This window comes from Dermacentor variabilis, chromosome 1 (assembly GCF_050947875.1).
Source record: "Dermacentor variabilis isolate Ectoservices chromosome 1, ASM5094787v1, whole genome shotgun sequence".
Taxonomy (NCBI): Eukaryota; Metazoa; Arthropoda; class Arachnida; order Ixodida; family Ixodidae; genus Dermacentor; species Dermacentor variabilis.
This window is the reverse complement of record NC_134568.1, coordinates 192857481-192873214: the sequence shown is the minus strand read 5'-3', so window position 1 is coordinate 192873214 and position 15734 is coordinate 192857481. Positions and strand designations below refer to the sequence as shown.

Here is a 15734-nt window from a genome sequence, read left to right as displayed (position 1 = left end):
TGACGCAGCCAATGAAACGGATCGATTCATGTGGCAGGCCAAATTAAGGAAGAGGCAGAAAAAACGCCTGAACACACTGCTACTTGATTTGGCAGCATTTGCACTATTCTAACACAACCCCAAATCTAATGTGCAACCAGTTTTTGTGTGTTCAAAGTTCAAAACTATAGTAAAAATGACATAGGAGCTCCCAAACAATGTAAAAATCTAATGTGCAACCATTATTTTGTAGCATGCTTTAAATTCTGACAATCAGAAAAAGTTTGAAACCAGCAAATTTTACTCTCATACAATCAATGTTTATCATTGTTGGTTTCATACAGTACTTTATTTCTGCCTATGGACCACATCGTGTTGCACTTCATACAATCCATTTCATGCTTTATATTCCACATTTATTGAACGAATTTGCAACGATTGCAAATGGTTTGATGGCCCACGACTAGACTAACCACTTTGCCAATTTATTCTGCGACGCATGCAATTTTCGACTTAGCATGTATATGTAATACCTTATCTTTTGAATAAGCTTTTGCAACCAAACACTGAAAGCAACGCAGTCATTGGCATCCTATGCAAGGAGTTGCTATGCTGCCACCTTGTAATGACAATGGTGATGACGCTGGTTCCAACAGTAGGCTGTTTTCAATGTCATGACTGCAGTTGGTATTTGATTTCAGTGTGCAGGAAATTTTCTGATTAATTTTCTTTGACAAAATGTGCTTTAGAAATGGGTAAACAGGGTAACAATTCATTGTGAATTGCTGTTTTTGCTTGAAAATCTTTTAAGGGGAAGACAAAAGTGGACATTTTTGGAGGGAGATAACGCGTCATTGATGCCTTCAGTCTCCAGCACCACCAAGACGTATGCTGCAGCAGCCATTGGGGTCATGATTAGAGTCACCAAATGAGTAAGGCCCATTATCCAGTGAGGGCCACTTTAAGGATTGAAATAATTGAAGTTTTGGCTCATAGATATTCACATTAACCAAAAATTTAATTAGCAAATGTCAAATTAATAATAGTGCACTATATATTGAAAACTATGCAGACCTTCCAGTAACAAAAATTTTCATGAGAAGGCAAAATTAATGTGAGATGCAACGCTGTGATTTATCTATATTTAAGCAGAAACTGTCTAATTGGTAGAAAATGAAGGGTTTCTCCTAGGTAAAACAATGTAACTTAGCAGCACATAATATTATGGCTACACTGACAGCCCCATTGTCTAAATATGTTGCTCCACTAAGATCCAGATTAACAGTCCTGTTTAAAGGGACACTAAAAGCAAATACTAAGTCAATGTGGACTGTTAAAATCCCATTCCAGAAACACTGCAGTGCTTGTTTCGTGCCAAGAAAAGACTTAGTTTACGAGAAAATTGTGTCTGAAGGGTCTGCATACCTTTAGTGCAATTTAAATCGACGGCACCCGAGTGAAGGAGTGGTGACATTGTATATGCCATCACCGCCCTTTACTACCATTGGGAAGTAAAAGGGCAGCCGACAGACGGCACTTCGGTTTTCTGCACAAAACGTTAATGCGTGGCTATGGAGAAGCCGAGCCAAGACAGAGCGTAGGATTTGCCTCTGCAGCTGCTCATGGTCAAGTTGTGTGGACTGTTTGGGAATCCCACGACATCACATTGACATGACATCATATCCTACTTGGAGTTTGTGCAAATTTCGCAAGCCAGCAAAAAAAAAAAAAATAAAAATAAAAAAAAAATAAAAACACAGCGATAACGAAACTACTGAAACGCAAAAGTGCGGGTGGCTCCAGAATGGAGAAAACAAAACCTTTCAAGAGCCCGCTTCGTTGCCAAGGGTAATGTCAACAAGTTCTTTTTCTAAAAATCAAATATAACTGGAGAAGTTGCGTTTTATTTCATCTTACAATGCAATACAATGTTCTTCCTATTGCAAGTGCTTGAGTACTAGTGATAGAATTACAATGAGGAATGCCTTTGTCATTGAGCTAGTACTTGAATGTCCCGCAGGACTCTTCAATGTGTCCTGCATATGCTTCAATTTCTCAAATACTAAATCTTTGTTCATGATAATATTGCTGCCTTAGAGGTTCTTGAGCACAAATCTATCACTTTAGCTTGGCTTAATACATACCTGCCTTTAGTGTCCCTTTTAAGATTAGTCAAGTTTGTAAACTTTTTTGTGATACTATACGAGTTACCATTCATGACTGATCATGAGAAAAACCTACATATTGAAAAAGTGAATTACTTTCGCCATATTTAAAGAAACATGTGGTGCTCTGAGAACAAGATTACCCCATCCCTTCAATTCCTTAATTTTAAGCAAGCCTTTCAATGTGACATCCAAAAAAGAAAACTTCGGTTCCTAATTGAATTACCTATAGTAACTCTTTACAGCCTACACCCGTTACAACGGACCCACGTACAACAGACTTTCGGACATAATGGACCATATTTCAGCCTTAGTTTGTTCTACCTATTTTATTAACACAGAAAAGTTCGCTTTTAACGGACCACGCTACAACGGACTATTGACTACAGGGGACAAAATTAGCGGCATTTTGTTTTTGTTTTTCAAAATAGGGCGTATAAAACGTGCTTTTGTCATGTAGACACGGGCTGACAACTGACTTGCGAGGATCAGCCAACGATCGCAGCTCAATATCATGCGCGCGAGAGAGGAAGGCGGGTCGGGTCGGAAACATGCCGTCTTCTTTTTGCGCGCGAGGCATTGGGGGAGGCAAGGGAGAGGGGGTTCCATTCCGGCGGCTGCTGCTTACGGCGCGGCTGCATGGCTGCCGTATCTTGAAAACGATCTGTGATGTGAACAAAGTTCGCGCCCGTGTGGGCCTCATCTTCAAAGTGATCTGCGATGTGGACAACGTGCGCCCAGTGCCGGTAACTTCTTATGCGCTGTACTTTCGATGTTCAGCTCGTGTTCAAGCGAGGGAGAGCACGAACGTCAATTCGCTTGCTGCTACTGCCATGCTTATCTTGCTTAATTTGCTATCGCAATCGATGCTTCACCTTTCTGGCAAAACTGTGACGTTTTTTTTTGTTTGTTTTTTACTTTTGGCGTTCGTCGCTCACACTTTGCAATAAAGTTGTTTCAGAAGTGAGGCGTTTCGGATATCACAGACGTCGGATAAAACAGGCATTCTTGTTGGATTATCAGGGTCCGTTGTAACGATAGTCAATTGTAATACTGAGGGGAAAAGCATCTTGGTGAGTGCTTGATGCCCGCTGGGAATGTTCATATCGGTGGCAATATACGCCAAATGGTAGGTGTATATGAAATGTCACAAATGATATGGCACAGAGGCTGTTGACGAGAGACAATATGCTTCATATTTTAGGTAACGATAATTCTGAAGAAACCACAAACTCACCAAGCCAAGCAGGTAAACACCACCCCCAATAACCAGTGCGGAGATGGTTGTGCCAACAATAGAAAATACCAGGATGGAGCCAATGTTTTGGAAAAAGTTACCCTGCAATAAATGAGAGAAATCATCAAAAGCATACCTAGGGAGTACAAGCAAAGTAAGACATGTGTTATAGGAAATTATCTTTCATTCAGCACAAGTTTCGTACCAACCACCCAATGTGAAGCACTCTTTTCTCTCACAGATCATTGCCTATGCTTTCATAGAAGCTCTGCATATACAGGCACATAACTCCATTGATATCCACTCCCCATGGCAAGTGCAACCATTTATAATGCATCCACATTATGGAATGCTAAATATTTTTAGACAGCACAACACAATGAGTGCATTCAGAGTACAAACACAAGCTGCCTACAATGAAACGTAATGAGTTGCATATTCTTGTTTTTTTCAGAACATATCTATAAAGTGAGTTGTACATTATAAGAGACCTTGTTGCAAAAATACCTTATTCCTGAGTAGCTTCTAAAAATTTGCAGATGGTTAGACATGCATTTCCTTTTATATGCAGTCACTCACAATCTGATTCATGCAGATGCACCAGCATTTAAATTAACCAGTACTGGCTCATAGTCACACCTAGGCCATTTACACTCACTGGCTCTCGCTCACACTGGCATATACTTTTATTCTACCAAAGAAACACTCACATGTAAAAAAATCAGCATGAGTGCCTGTGCTGACCTAGGTTCTTGAGAGCAAAGAAAGTCGAGTTAGTTTTCCAATGTTACACAACTCAAGATGCAATATATATATATTATGATGTAAGCAGAATTGAACAGCACCCTGCAAAATGAGCAACTTGAGACAAACTTTTATGAAAAGCCCACAACAAATTTCTTAAATACAATATTTCCAAGATAAATTTTAAGAACTTCCTCTCTGGTTAAATGCCCAACAGTATCATACATTTATCATACATACAACAGTATCATACATGCACGCACGCACGCAGGCACGCACGCATGCACGCACACGCACACACACACACACACACACACACACACACACACACACACATTATGTTGAGAGGTCCGTAGGGAAAGCTTTAGCTCAAGGCTTCAATATTGGAGTGAGTTTCCTGCACATCTGAATTGATCAGAACATAAGTAAATTGTTTTTTTGATGCTTTTTCCTTACATGTACACACAGCTGCAGCACATAGTTTGTGGCATCATTGAAAATTTTTATAGGTTGCTGAATGTATACCTTGTGTAGGTTGTAGCCAGATTCATAGATTATGGGTGGCAGAAGAACCAGAAAAAACATAGTTGGACTGAGAGCCTCTTCTTTCTGCAAAAGATATGTTTTAAATGCAGAGGGTTAGTGTAGAAAAGGTTTTCAAAAGAACTTCTTCAACATGATGGAATTTGAAAATTACTAATTTCACTGGGGCAAATAATATGATACCCTGACATCATGACATGGCATAGAGGTGAGTTTGAGTGCAGACGAAATGTGACCTACATAACCTAGGTTATCTTTTAAATGTATTTGTGAGGACAAGATATTTTGAGGAGAAGGCTTATGCGTTTCCGCAGGCTCGTTATTGCTGTGCTGGTTCTGTTGGCTCGCAAAGGTTCACTTTTGCATACTACATGTCTAGCTGCCCGAGTGCCTTAAATAGGAGGTGTGAAATAAAAAACTTGAAAAAAAAAAAAGGTGTGATTATTCCAACCTATACGGCCCTGCATATCGTGTAGGTGCAAAGCCATTCCTTCATGCCGAAGCCTACACTGCACTGGCATAATGGCTCCATGCAGAAAGCCTGATTTGTTTGCTACAACAAATATTGTGAAAAGTCAGTTTGCAAACAATGTTCTGAAAATACTATATTGGGCTAATGACCTCCCTTCTTCTAAGCTTCCTTTTTCTTTCTGATGCTTATTACTAAGTTTGAGGCCATTGCAAACAATCGTTTTTCTTCTCCCGCTATACAGGATGTTTCAGCTAGGTCATGCTTAACATTTAAAGATCGCCATGTGAGTTTCGATAATGCGACTTACTTGGTATTGTTTGAGGTCTTCTTTAGCAACTTAAAGTATTTTTTACTATGAGCATAGGTAAATATTTACAATAACTAATTAACAAACTTTTAAAGCATTGATTTAAATGCAAAATATTCAATGTAAAAGTTCCATAGCCTAGTGAGAAATTCAAAATTTTTTTCCTTTGCGATCACTGCTGTGGTTTCAATTTTTCCAGGCTGCAAAGAAAGCGCGTGAGAGTGGAAATAGTACCACGACTACCCGCTTATACACAGTGACATTAGTGCCCCCAAATGTGCCGTGAACAAATGACTGATGCTGCACACAGACGGAAGGCATACAGATCGAAGAACAGAAATTCATCATATACAATGGTCTAGGGTTCCACTTTTGCTGAGATATCTTGTTGGTTGAAGCTATGGGACATGCGATACATGATGCGTGGCAATTCTTGAACTTCTGTCAGTGCTTTTCTTGTTGACAGGCAGCATAAAGGGTGAGGAGGTTTTGATGGCAGATGGTGATGTATCAGAAATGACAGGTGTGTGGCCATCGCCTATCATTTCTTATTGCTGCCCGCCTTCAGTCTGCATGCAGCGTTGATCCTTGTTTGGTGGCATGTTTGAGGACACTAATGCTGCAGCATGTAAACATCTAGTCACGTGGTCTCGCATACTTTCTTTGCAGCCCATAAAAATTAAAACCGCAGCAGCTATGATCACGGAAAGAAATTATTTGGATATTACTCAATAGGGGCTCTACAAGTTCTACATTGAATACATTGCATTGAAATCACTGCTTTAAAGTTGGTTAATTATTGTTAATGAATTACCTAATCTCCCAGTAAAAATCATTGAGGTCTTCAAGAGGAAGGCAAACAATACTAAGTTGGTTGCGCTCTCTTAACTCGCACATGGATTTTTAAAATTTTGGCATGCCTTGGCTGAAACACTCTGTATCTGTCTGGAACTAGCTGCCTACCCTTAAAATCACCTCATACAGGGCTATTTAAAAGTTCACTTATAAAACATTTCTAGCTTACCTAGACCATGTTTTGAAATTTGTATTTTACTTGTTGTTTGTGATTGCTGTACTGCTGCTGTACTGATACTGCACCAGCCCTCAATTGCTTTTGTTGCATTTTGCATGCGTTTCTTTCTGTGTGCTGTTACCACTATTTTGGTCATTGTGTCTTCAGTCTTGCTAATGTGTGTTTTCTATAAAATAATGAAGTTTGCAGAGGTGATTGATCACCTACCTAATTTTTGTATATATATCTTGCACATGCCCTCTCAAGAATGATGAATTTTTCCATGGCACTTCCTTGTGAAAACTTCTGCTGTCATGCAATTGTCTTCGCGACTAATATGCGATAATCTAAATTCTCCCACCTGGTATACATATGAAGCAGTGACAATCGTGTCTGCAAAGTATTACACCAATGTGCACAATTAAAACAGCTGAAAATTTTTACAAAACACCGTGTGGGAGCAGCCAGTCTTCTTGCAAGCAAAGATGATGGCACAAGTCTCACCTTCCAAGTCACAGGTACTATGCACAGAGTACAAATAGCCAGCAATAATGTGAGCATGAGGATTCTCATGAAACGCAGAGTTTTTTTATTTAACAAAATCTGCCATGTAACAAACATTAATTTACCAATTTTAGTTTCATTGAAAACCATTAATTTTTTCATGATTTAGCAAAGCAACACTATCCTGCAGTTTCAACTTAACGAGGTAATAATATGCATATACCAGGGGTGGTATTCCCAGATGATCACTTCTGCTTTCTAGAGATTTGGCATGACTAGCACCATAGGTGTTGGCATCCACGGCCGACAGCTTTCCTAACACTGCGATACGACAGCTGCTTGGCATTGTGCCAGGAATGTCATTGCTTGTAGATAACGATGCATCTGATTCTAGTTTTGTGAGAGTGAAAGTATCTCCCAAATTAATGATCCTAGAATACAACACCTGGCGATTTTACAAGGCAAAAACAAAGACAAACATAGGTTGACAAAGAATGCATAATTTGAATGTGTACAAACATTACTAGTGAGCAACAAAAAACACTATGTTGAGCGAGCAGAGGATGGAATACACTCTGATGCCATCTTTCATACCCCTATGATAATGCATCGGGAGCACTCCATTCGTGCTCGCAGATATGCGAACACGATGTGCTTTGAAGTGCACCAGTAGTCAGTTGGAAGAAGAAAAGCAGCCGGAAAACGTATCACACGATCGCAGTTTGGCGACGTATTGCTGCTGAAAGATCGCGTTTTCCGAGAACGTATGCACTGGTAAAAAATGAGCGTAACTTATTGGGTCATTCTTTGTGTTCTCGATTGCGAATGTTGGTGCCAGGAAAATGTACGTAACGGGAATGTATCAATGAGGGTCTACTGAATAGAATCTAAAATAAAAAAACAGCGATAAGTAGGGCGGAAATATGGTGGTCAAGTGATCATCTTACCTGCCAGTTTCCAAGATGCTGACTTGAGATTAACTTCAAAAATAGGCCTATCAGGGCACCTGAATGTTAAAGGGGAACAAATAAATTCGTGCAAATTCTTTTACACTAACAAAACACTCAAATCGCATTGACCTGTTTATCAGCAAATCATAAGGTAACCGACACGGTTTAACGTCCTGAAGCAACACAGGGGCATGGCATAGTGGATGGCTTCTAAATATTAATTACCATCTGGGTTTCTTTAATGTGCACCAAAACATTAGTACACAAGTGTTTTTTGCATTCAAATTCCATTGGAATGCGGTTGTTGCAGTTGGGGATTGAACTAACTGCACCCATATAAGCTGGTCATGCACATACATGTATATGAATGGTTTCGTTTAACACGTTCTTGCACCTCATGGTCAGAATGTCTAGATCATTAAGATAGGTGGGCAAAAAGAGATTGCGCCACTTACATGTAAGGCTCGAATTAAATTATTCAGAGAGAAAATTGTAGTGCAACAGCAATCTTAGGGAACACTGAGTGTAAAATAAAGAAAGTAGCTGAGTAAAATCGTTGCTTTGACACACCACTACAGCAGGCTCTGTTTAAGAGAAATGCGAAGGAACTGAGAAATCTGTTGATCTTACAAGAACTTGGCTTAACAGAAACTCACTGGACTCTACAGGGAACTATACTGAAGTCACCAAACTGTTCAACTCATTAATTCATCTCAATGATGTTGATGGAGAGAGTCTACTATGTAACAATGTAAGAACAGGTCCATAGTGCAAACAAATGTTAAAGAATGTGTTTTCTGTTCCTGCTCACTACTTCTGACGTGTGATAACAGAAATGACAACTGGGCTAGTTGGTAATGATTCATTATGAATATGGTAGTGCAAGAAAAGACAAGGGCAGACAAGGAAGGAAACAGGATGGGCACTAACTTCAATGGAGAATTAGCGCCTGTCCTGTTTTTTTCTTTGTCTTCGCATACAAATAATGCTGAATTCTGTATTGCATCTGACTTTCGAATAAAAAGAAAACACCAAACAAAAATAACAATAACTATATGTTACGGAATGGTTGCTCAGATGCCAACAGCTGACGCTTCTTGGCAACAACAAGACCCTTCGCTTTTGAGAGCAAATGAGATGTGATGGTGATAGCCTATGCTTTCTTGGATAAGTGCATTTACACAAACACTTCACAAAAGATTTATGTGATTACCATATTAAGCTGTGTAGAGACTGCTCATTCACTGAAGTTCCTAGTGAGAAATCACACAAGGAATTTGGCTGCATAAACAGTGAAATCTGCCTTTTCACTGTCATGCGCAGTGTTCTGATGTTTTCAACAGGATCTAGTTCTTCATGAAGAATGTGTGTCAAGTGGTACACCATGCTCCGGCTATTCCGTCACTTCAATGGAAATATTGTGAAGTAGTCTCTAGGACATGCTAGGACACCAGAACTATTCTCGCAACTAAACATTCAGCCAAGGACAAGGGTTCTTTAATGTGATTGTATGATTTGGATTATTCAAGGGCACTCAGCGCTCTTAAATATCATCAGTTGTCATATAAAACAGCTGGGAAAGAGGTGGAGGTGCATGGAAGATGAAGAAAATGGGTCAAAGCCCATGAGAAGGAACAAAGCACCAGACAGAGAGAGTCAGTGCAGGCATTAACGACAGGATCGCATGACAGCTGCATTTATTGGAAAGGAGTAAGGCATGCTTAGAAGATTATGCCATCATGATGAGCCAACTGTATCATTATCTTTGCTCGCGGGTCCCAGAGTTAAATTAAATGCATCACCCTCTTGTAGCTATAGAAGCTGTCCACTATATGCATAGCACCAGTTGCCTCGCAAGAAGGCACTCAGTCAGGAAGGAGCTGCCTGCTGCTGCAGTGAAGAGATGGCCTTGTGAGGAGGAAGCAGCGTGGAAATGTCAGGCTGCTGAAATGCCCGAGCAGTGTACTGCCCACTTCAGATTCAATCAGTCATTGAGGATGCATTGTTTGGAAAAGGTGAGGACAGAAGAATGTGAAATGCTTTGTCCCACTAATGCAGAGAGGGAGTAGTACCAACGTAAGACATGAAATGATTGTTCAGTGCCTGGTAGGAGATCACTGAATTATGGAATTTGCCAAATGCTACTGCATTCTACCTCTCACAGGTGATAACACGAGGAGTTCATGAACTGTTAAAATTAATAACAAAGGGCTTTTGACAACAGCCCTGACAGATGAAACCCTGCAAAGAGTCATTTGCGATTATGTAGAATGGCTATCAGCATTAAATAACTTTAAACAGATAGGAATGAGCGGCCCATGTAGTCACACAATTCATGGCTGACAGCCTCCCTTCACTACAATGTGTGACATTATGGTAAGCAGCAATGAATATGTTCGTCCCTGCCCTAGAAAAAAAAAAAAAAGAAAGAAAGATGATGAAAACTGTACCATATTGCTACGGAACAGCCGCCACAGTGTGGCTGCACTGAGGAGAAGGAAGACGACGTGGCCACCGCTTGATATAGCGTCGCCATCATTGCCACCGCTTGTCTACGTGTAAATATATTGTAGACTCGTACGTCAGCTACACGTAACATTAATTTGGTGGAGGTGGACGTTCCCCGTACCCGTCATGGAGCTTCGCAGCGGTCGCAACGGCGACAGTGCAACTTCGGCTCCTGCTGGCGGCACTTCCTCTACGCAACCGTCTCCGCCTGCAGCCCCGACTTACGTCGCCATTTCCCCTCCTCGGGATCCTGGTGTTTTCAACGGAGTCGGCAGTCCTGATGTTGACGACTGGCTCCGCTTATACGAACGTGTCCGCACCAGTCACAGGTGGGATTCGACTATTATGCTCGCGAACGTTGTTTTCTACCTCGACGGAGCTCCACTTGCATGGTTCCAGACTCACGAAGAGGAGATCTCGAGCTGGGATCTCTTCAAAGAGAAGCTCCGCGACCTTTTTGGCAATCCCTTCGGTCGTCAAGTCAATGCCAAGAAAGCCCTAGCCACACGTGTACAGACGTCGACCGAGTCCTACGTGTCCTACATTCTCGACGTCTTGGCCCTTTGTGCCAAGGCTGACCCGACCATGTCTGAGGACGATAAGGTAAATCACGTCCTCAAAGGGATTGCTGATGACGCCTTCAATTTACTGGTGTTTACCAACGTCACCAGCATCGATACGATCCTCAAGGAGTGCCGCCGTCTTGAGCATGCTAAAAGCCGCCGGTTATCCCAGCACATCACGCGACTTCCCAACACAGCTGCTACGTCATCCTGTGATGACCTCTTCCACCAGCCGTCGCGATGTGACAACTTGACCCGCATTATTCGTCGTGAGGTCGAAGCGGCACAACCGGCGGCCCCTTCATTTCCGTCACCTGATCATTCTCCGGTGACAATCTCCTTGATCCAGGCCATCGTCCGTCAAGAGTTATCCCACGTCGGCCTGCACTCCATTCGTTCCGCATGCTCGGAACCTCTCTCTCCACGCACGGCCCCACCGCGCCCTTCTTACTCTTATGGACAGCGCAACCCCTCCGAATGGCGAACCGTGGACGACAAGCCGATCTGTTTTAACTGCCGACGCATTGGACATGTCGCTCGCCACTGCCGCAGCCGCTGGACTTCCCCCACTCGCTATTCTCCTAATTACCACCCTCGCCCCTCTAGTGCGTCCTTTTCCTTCGCCCCTTCTATGCCCACCCCATCCTCTGACCCTGCGACGCCTTTGACACGACCCCGCTACTCCCGCTCGCCTTCTCCCTCCCGTCGTCAATCTCGCTCGCCCCCGTCTCGCCGTGCTCCTTCTCCGACCTACTCGCCGCTCCCCCGACCGGAAAACTAGACAGCGCAGCTTCTGGAGGTGAAGCTGCCAACACAACATTGGCTCAAAATCCTCGCTTCACCTTACCGACCAACAAGAATCTTTTGGACGTTCTCGTCGACAATGTTCCTGTGTGCGCGTTGATTGACACCGGGGCGCATGTGTCCATTATGAGTGCTGCTCTTCGCCGTCGGCTCAAGAAAGTTCTGACGCCTGCCCCGAACCGATTTGTACAAGTCGCCGACGGAGGGACTGTCGCTATTGTTGGCATGTGCTCTGCCCGACTCACCATTGCTGAGAGACACACCGTCGTTCTCTTCACCGTCATCGAGCATTGCCCTCACGAACTCATTCTCGGTCTGGATTTTCTTGCCCATCATTCTGCCCTCATTGACTGTTCGGCCGGCTCACTTCGCCTTGACTTGCCTCTTCTTGCCGACCCTGTGGACCCGCCTCCCAGCCATCTGAGCTGCATAGATTTTATTCGCCTACCACCTCACTCTATGACACACGTTGACTTGTTGGCCTCACCAGCGGTACCTGACGGCAATTACGTGGCCGCACCAATTCCGGCCGTTATGCTTACACATGGTGTTATCGTGCCGCACACTGTGCTGAAAATTACTGGTAACCGCACCTGCCTTCCACTCGTCAATTTCGCGCTAACCGCGCAAGTTCTGCCTCAGGGGATCTCCTTGGCTATAATTCGCGCTTTGCAGGATGATGAAGTCGAGCCATTCACAGTGGAAGATCGTTACAGCTCAGCCCATACCGTGACGTCGTCGCACAGTACTGACGTCGACATGAAGAAGATGGTCTCCTCTGACCTTACACCTGCTCAAGCTGCAGCCCTTTGCCGCGTTCTTGAAGGCTATCGCGACATTTTTGACTTTGACAATCGACCCTTAGGTCAAACGTCCGTCGTGACCCATCGCATAAACACTGGCGATGCGAACCCTATTCACCGTCGTCCATATCGTGTTTCTGCGTCAGAACGAGCTGTTATCCAACAGGAAGTCCAAAAGATGCTTGCAAAGGACATTATCGAGCCTTCCTGTAGTCCCTGGGCTTCTCCCGTCGTACTTGTCAAAAAGAAGGATGGAACGTGGCGTTTTTGTGTAGATTATCGCCACCTGAACAAAATCACAAAAAAGGACGTGTACCCTTTGCCACGTATTGATGACGCTCTAGACTGCCTGTACGGTGCCACTTATTTTTCTTCTATCGACTTACGGTCCGGATACTGGCAGATATCCGTCGACGACATGGACAGAGAGAAGACTGCTTTTGTTACCCCTGACGGCCTTTATCAGTTCAAGGTGATGCCTTTCGGTCTCTGTAACGCGCCCGCCACCTTCGAACGAATGATGGACTCTTTGCTTCAGGGGTTCAAGTGGTCCACCTGTTTGTGCTATCTGGACGACGTCATCGTTTACTCACCCACATTTGACACGCATCTAGACCGCCTTTCAGCGATTCTTGACGTGTTCCGCCGCGCCGGTCTCCAGTTGAACTCGTCAAAATGTCACTTCGCTCGCCGCCAAATCACCGTCCTTGGACACCTCGTGGACGCCAGAGGCGTGCGACCTGACCCGGACAAGATTCGCGCCGTTACGAACTTTCCTGTTCCGAAGTCTACCAAGGACGTTCGTAGTTTCGTAGGGCTGTGCTCTTATTTCCGACGCTTTGTGAAGGATTTTGCGACCATCGCCCGTCCCCTTACCGACCTCTTGAAGAAAGACGCCCTCTTTTCTTGGGGACCTGCCCATGCCGCATCTTTTTCGCAGCTCACTACTCTCCTTACCACGCCTCCAATTCTGGCCCATTTTGACCCGTCTGCTTCAACGGAAGTTCGAACTGATGCCAGTGGTCACGGCATAGGAGCAGTATTAGCACAACACCAGCGTGGACATGATCGCGTTATAGCCTATGCCAGCCGACTTCTCTCACCCGCCGAGCGCAATTATTCAATCACAGAGCGCGAGTGCCTCGCTCTTGTGTGGGCTGTTGCCAAGTTTCGCCCATACTTGTACGGACGCCCCTTCTGTGTCATCACTGATCACCACGCGCTCTGCTGGCTATCCTCGCTCAAGGACCCCACGGGACGACTCGCTCGCTGGGCGTTACGCCTGCAAGAATATACCTTCTCCGTGGTATACAAGACGGGACGCTTGCACCAGGATGCCGATTGTTTGTCCCGCTACCCCGTCGACGACCCGGCTGATGCGGACACCATCACTTGCGTTTTCTCTGTGTCCAATTTGCTCGAAATCGGCGATGAGCAACGCCGCGATCCTTCCTTACGAGCCCTCATCGACCATCTGGAGTCAACGCCTGGCGACGCCTCTCTCCGGATGTTTCTCCTTAAGGAAGGGACACTATACCGCCGCAATCTCGATCCACACGGCCGTGACCTTCTGCTCGTAATTCCATCCCACTTGCGGTCGACTGTCCTCCAACAACTTCACGACGCTCCCGTGGCTGGACACTTGGGCGTCTCGCGCACATACGACCGTGTACGCCGTCGCTTCTTTTGGCCGGGTCTCGCTCGCTCCGTGCGGCGCTACGTTGCCGCTTGTGAGCCCTGTCAGCGCCGGAAGAAGCCCTCCACACCTCCAGCTGGATGTCTTCAGCCGATCGACATCCCACCGGAACCCTTTTTCCGTGTTGGTCTAGACCTTCTTGGACCGTTCCCTCTCTCGGGCTCCGGAAATAAATGGGTCGCCGTCGCTACTGATTATGCTACGCGGTACGCAATCACCAGAGCCCTCCCGACAAGTTGTGCTACTGACGTTGCTGACTTTCTGCTCTATGACATCATTTTAGTGCACGGTGCCCCGCGCCAATTACTCACTGACCGTGGCCGCAGCTTTCTGTCGGCAGTCGTCGAGGACATCCTCCGCTCCTGCTCGACTAAGCACAAGTTCAGCACGTCCTACCACCCACAGACCAACGGCCTCACGGAGCGCCTCAACCGGACCATCACCGACATGCTATCCAAGTACGTCGCGACCGACCACCACGACTGGGATCTTCACTTACCATATGTGACGTTCGCGTATAATTCATCGCGTCACGACACCGCCGGCTATTCACCATTCTATCTCCTATATGGCCGAGAACCCGCGTTGCCCTTGGACACATTGTTGCCCTCGGCCACACGTTCAACCACTGAATACGCCCGCGACGCGATCGCACACGCCGACCACGCGCGCCAGCTCGCCCGCACCCGTCTCGAGGCCTCACAGGAGCACCAGAGACGCCGCTATGATTGCCACCATCGCGACGTACAATTTACTCCGGGTTCTCTGGTGCTTCTCTGGTCCCCCATTCGACGTGTGGGCCTTTCCGAAAAGCTGCTGTCCCGCTACACTGGCCCATACCGTGTGGTGCGACAAGTGACCGATGTCACGTATGAAGTCATCCCCGCCAGCCTCTCAGCGTCATCGTCGGCTGCAAGTGACATCGTTCACGTGGCGAGACTAAAGCCATATCACGCACCTTTCGCCGCGGATGTGTAGATTAAGCACCGGGACGGCGCTTCTACTGCCGGGGGTGATGCTACGGAACAGCCGCCACAGTGTGGCTGCACTGAGGAGAAGGAAGACGACGTGGCCACCGCTTGATATAGCGTCGCCATCATTGCCACCGCTTGTCTACGTGTAAATATATTGTAGACTCGTACGTCAGCTACACGTAACAATATATCACTAGATTAGGCTTGTTTTACATGCAATTCAGATGCTAGTTAGGAAATATGTCATGTGACACCATCATGAATTGTGATGTCTCTTTCAAGTTACATTTGCAGTCATGTAACTAAGTACCTAGTAAAACAATAATAGTAGCCTGCACAACTGTTTTTGCAGAATGGCACAGAGTAAAGCAACACAAATGGAATGTGATAAATATGCACATGCATAATTGACTGTACTGCTTTTCTATTAACCCGCCGTGGTGGCTCAGTGGCTATGGTGTTGGGCTGCTGAG

At 45.0% G+C, this 15734-nt stretch overlaps 1 protein-coding gene across 1 annotated transcript in view; it reads right to left on the bottom strand.

Moving 5' to 3' along the window:
• The window catches only part of Nhe1 (Na[+]/H[+] hydrogen exchanger 1), a 69340-nt gene that overhangs the window by 48182 nt on the left and 5424 nt on the right, over nt 1-15734 (bottom strand). The window contains exons 4-6 of the mRNA XM_075702465.1: nt 7911-7969; nt 4651-4734; nt 3382-3483 (exon numbers count right to left, since the gene is read on the bottom strand). Coding sequence (XP_075558580.1) covers nt 3382-3483; nt 4651-4734; nt 7911-7969 — 245 coding nt within the window. The remainder of the gene's footprint in view (nt 1-3381; nt 3484-4650; nt 4735-7910; nt 7970-15734) is intronic.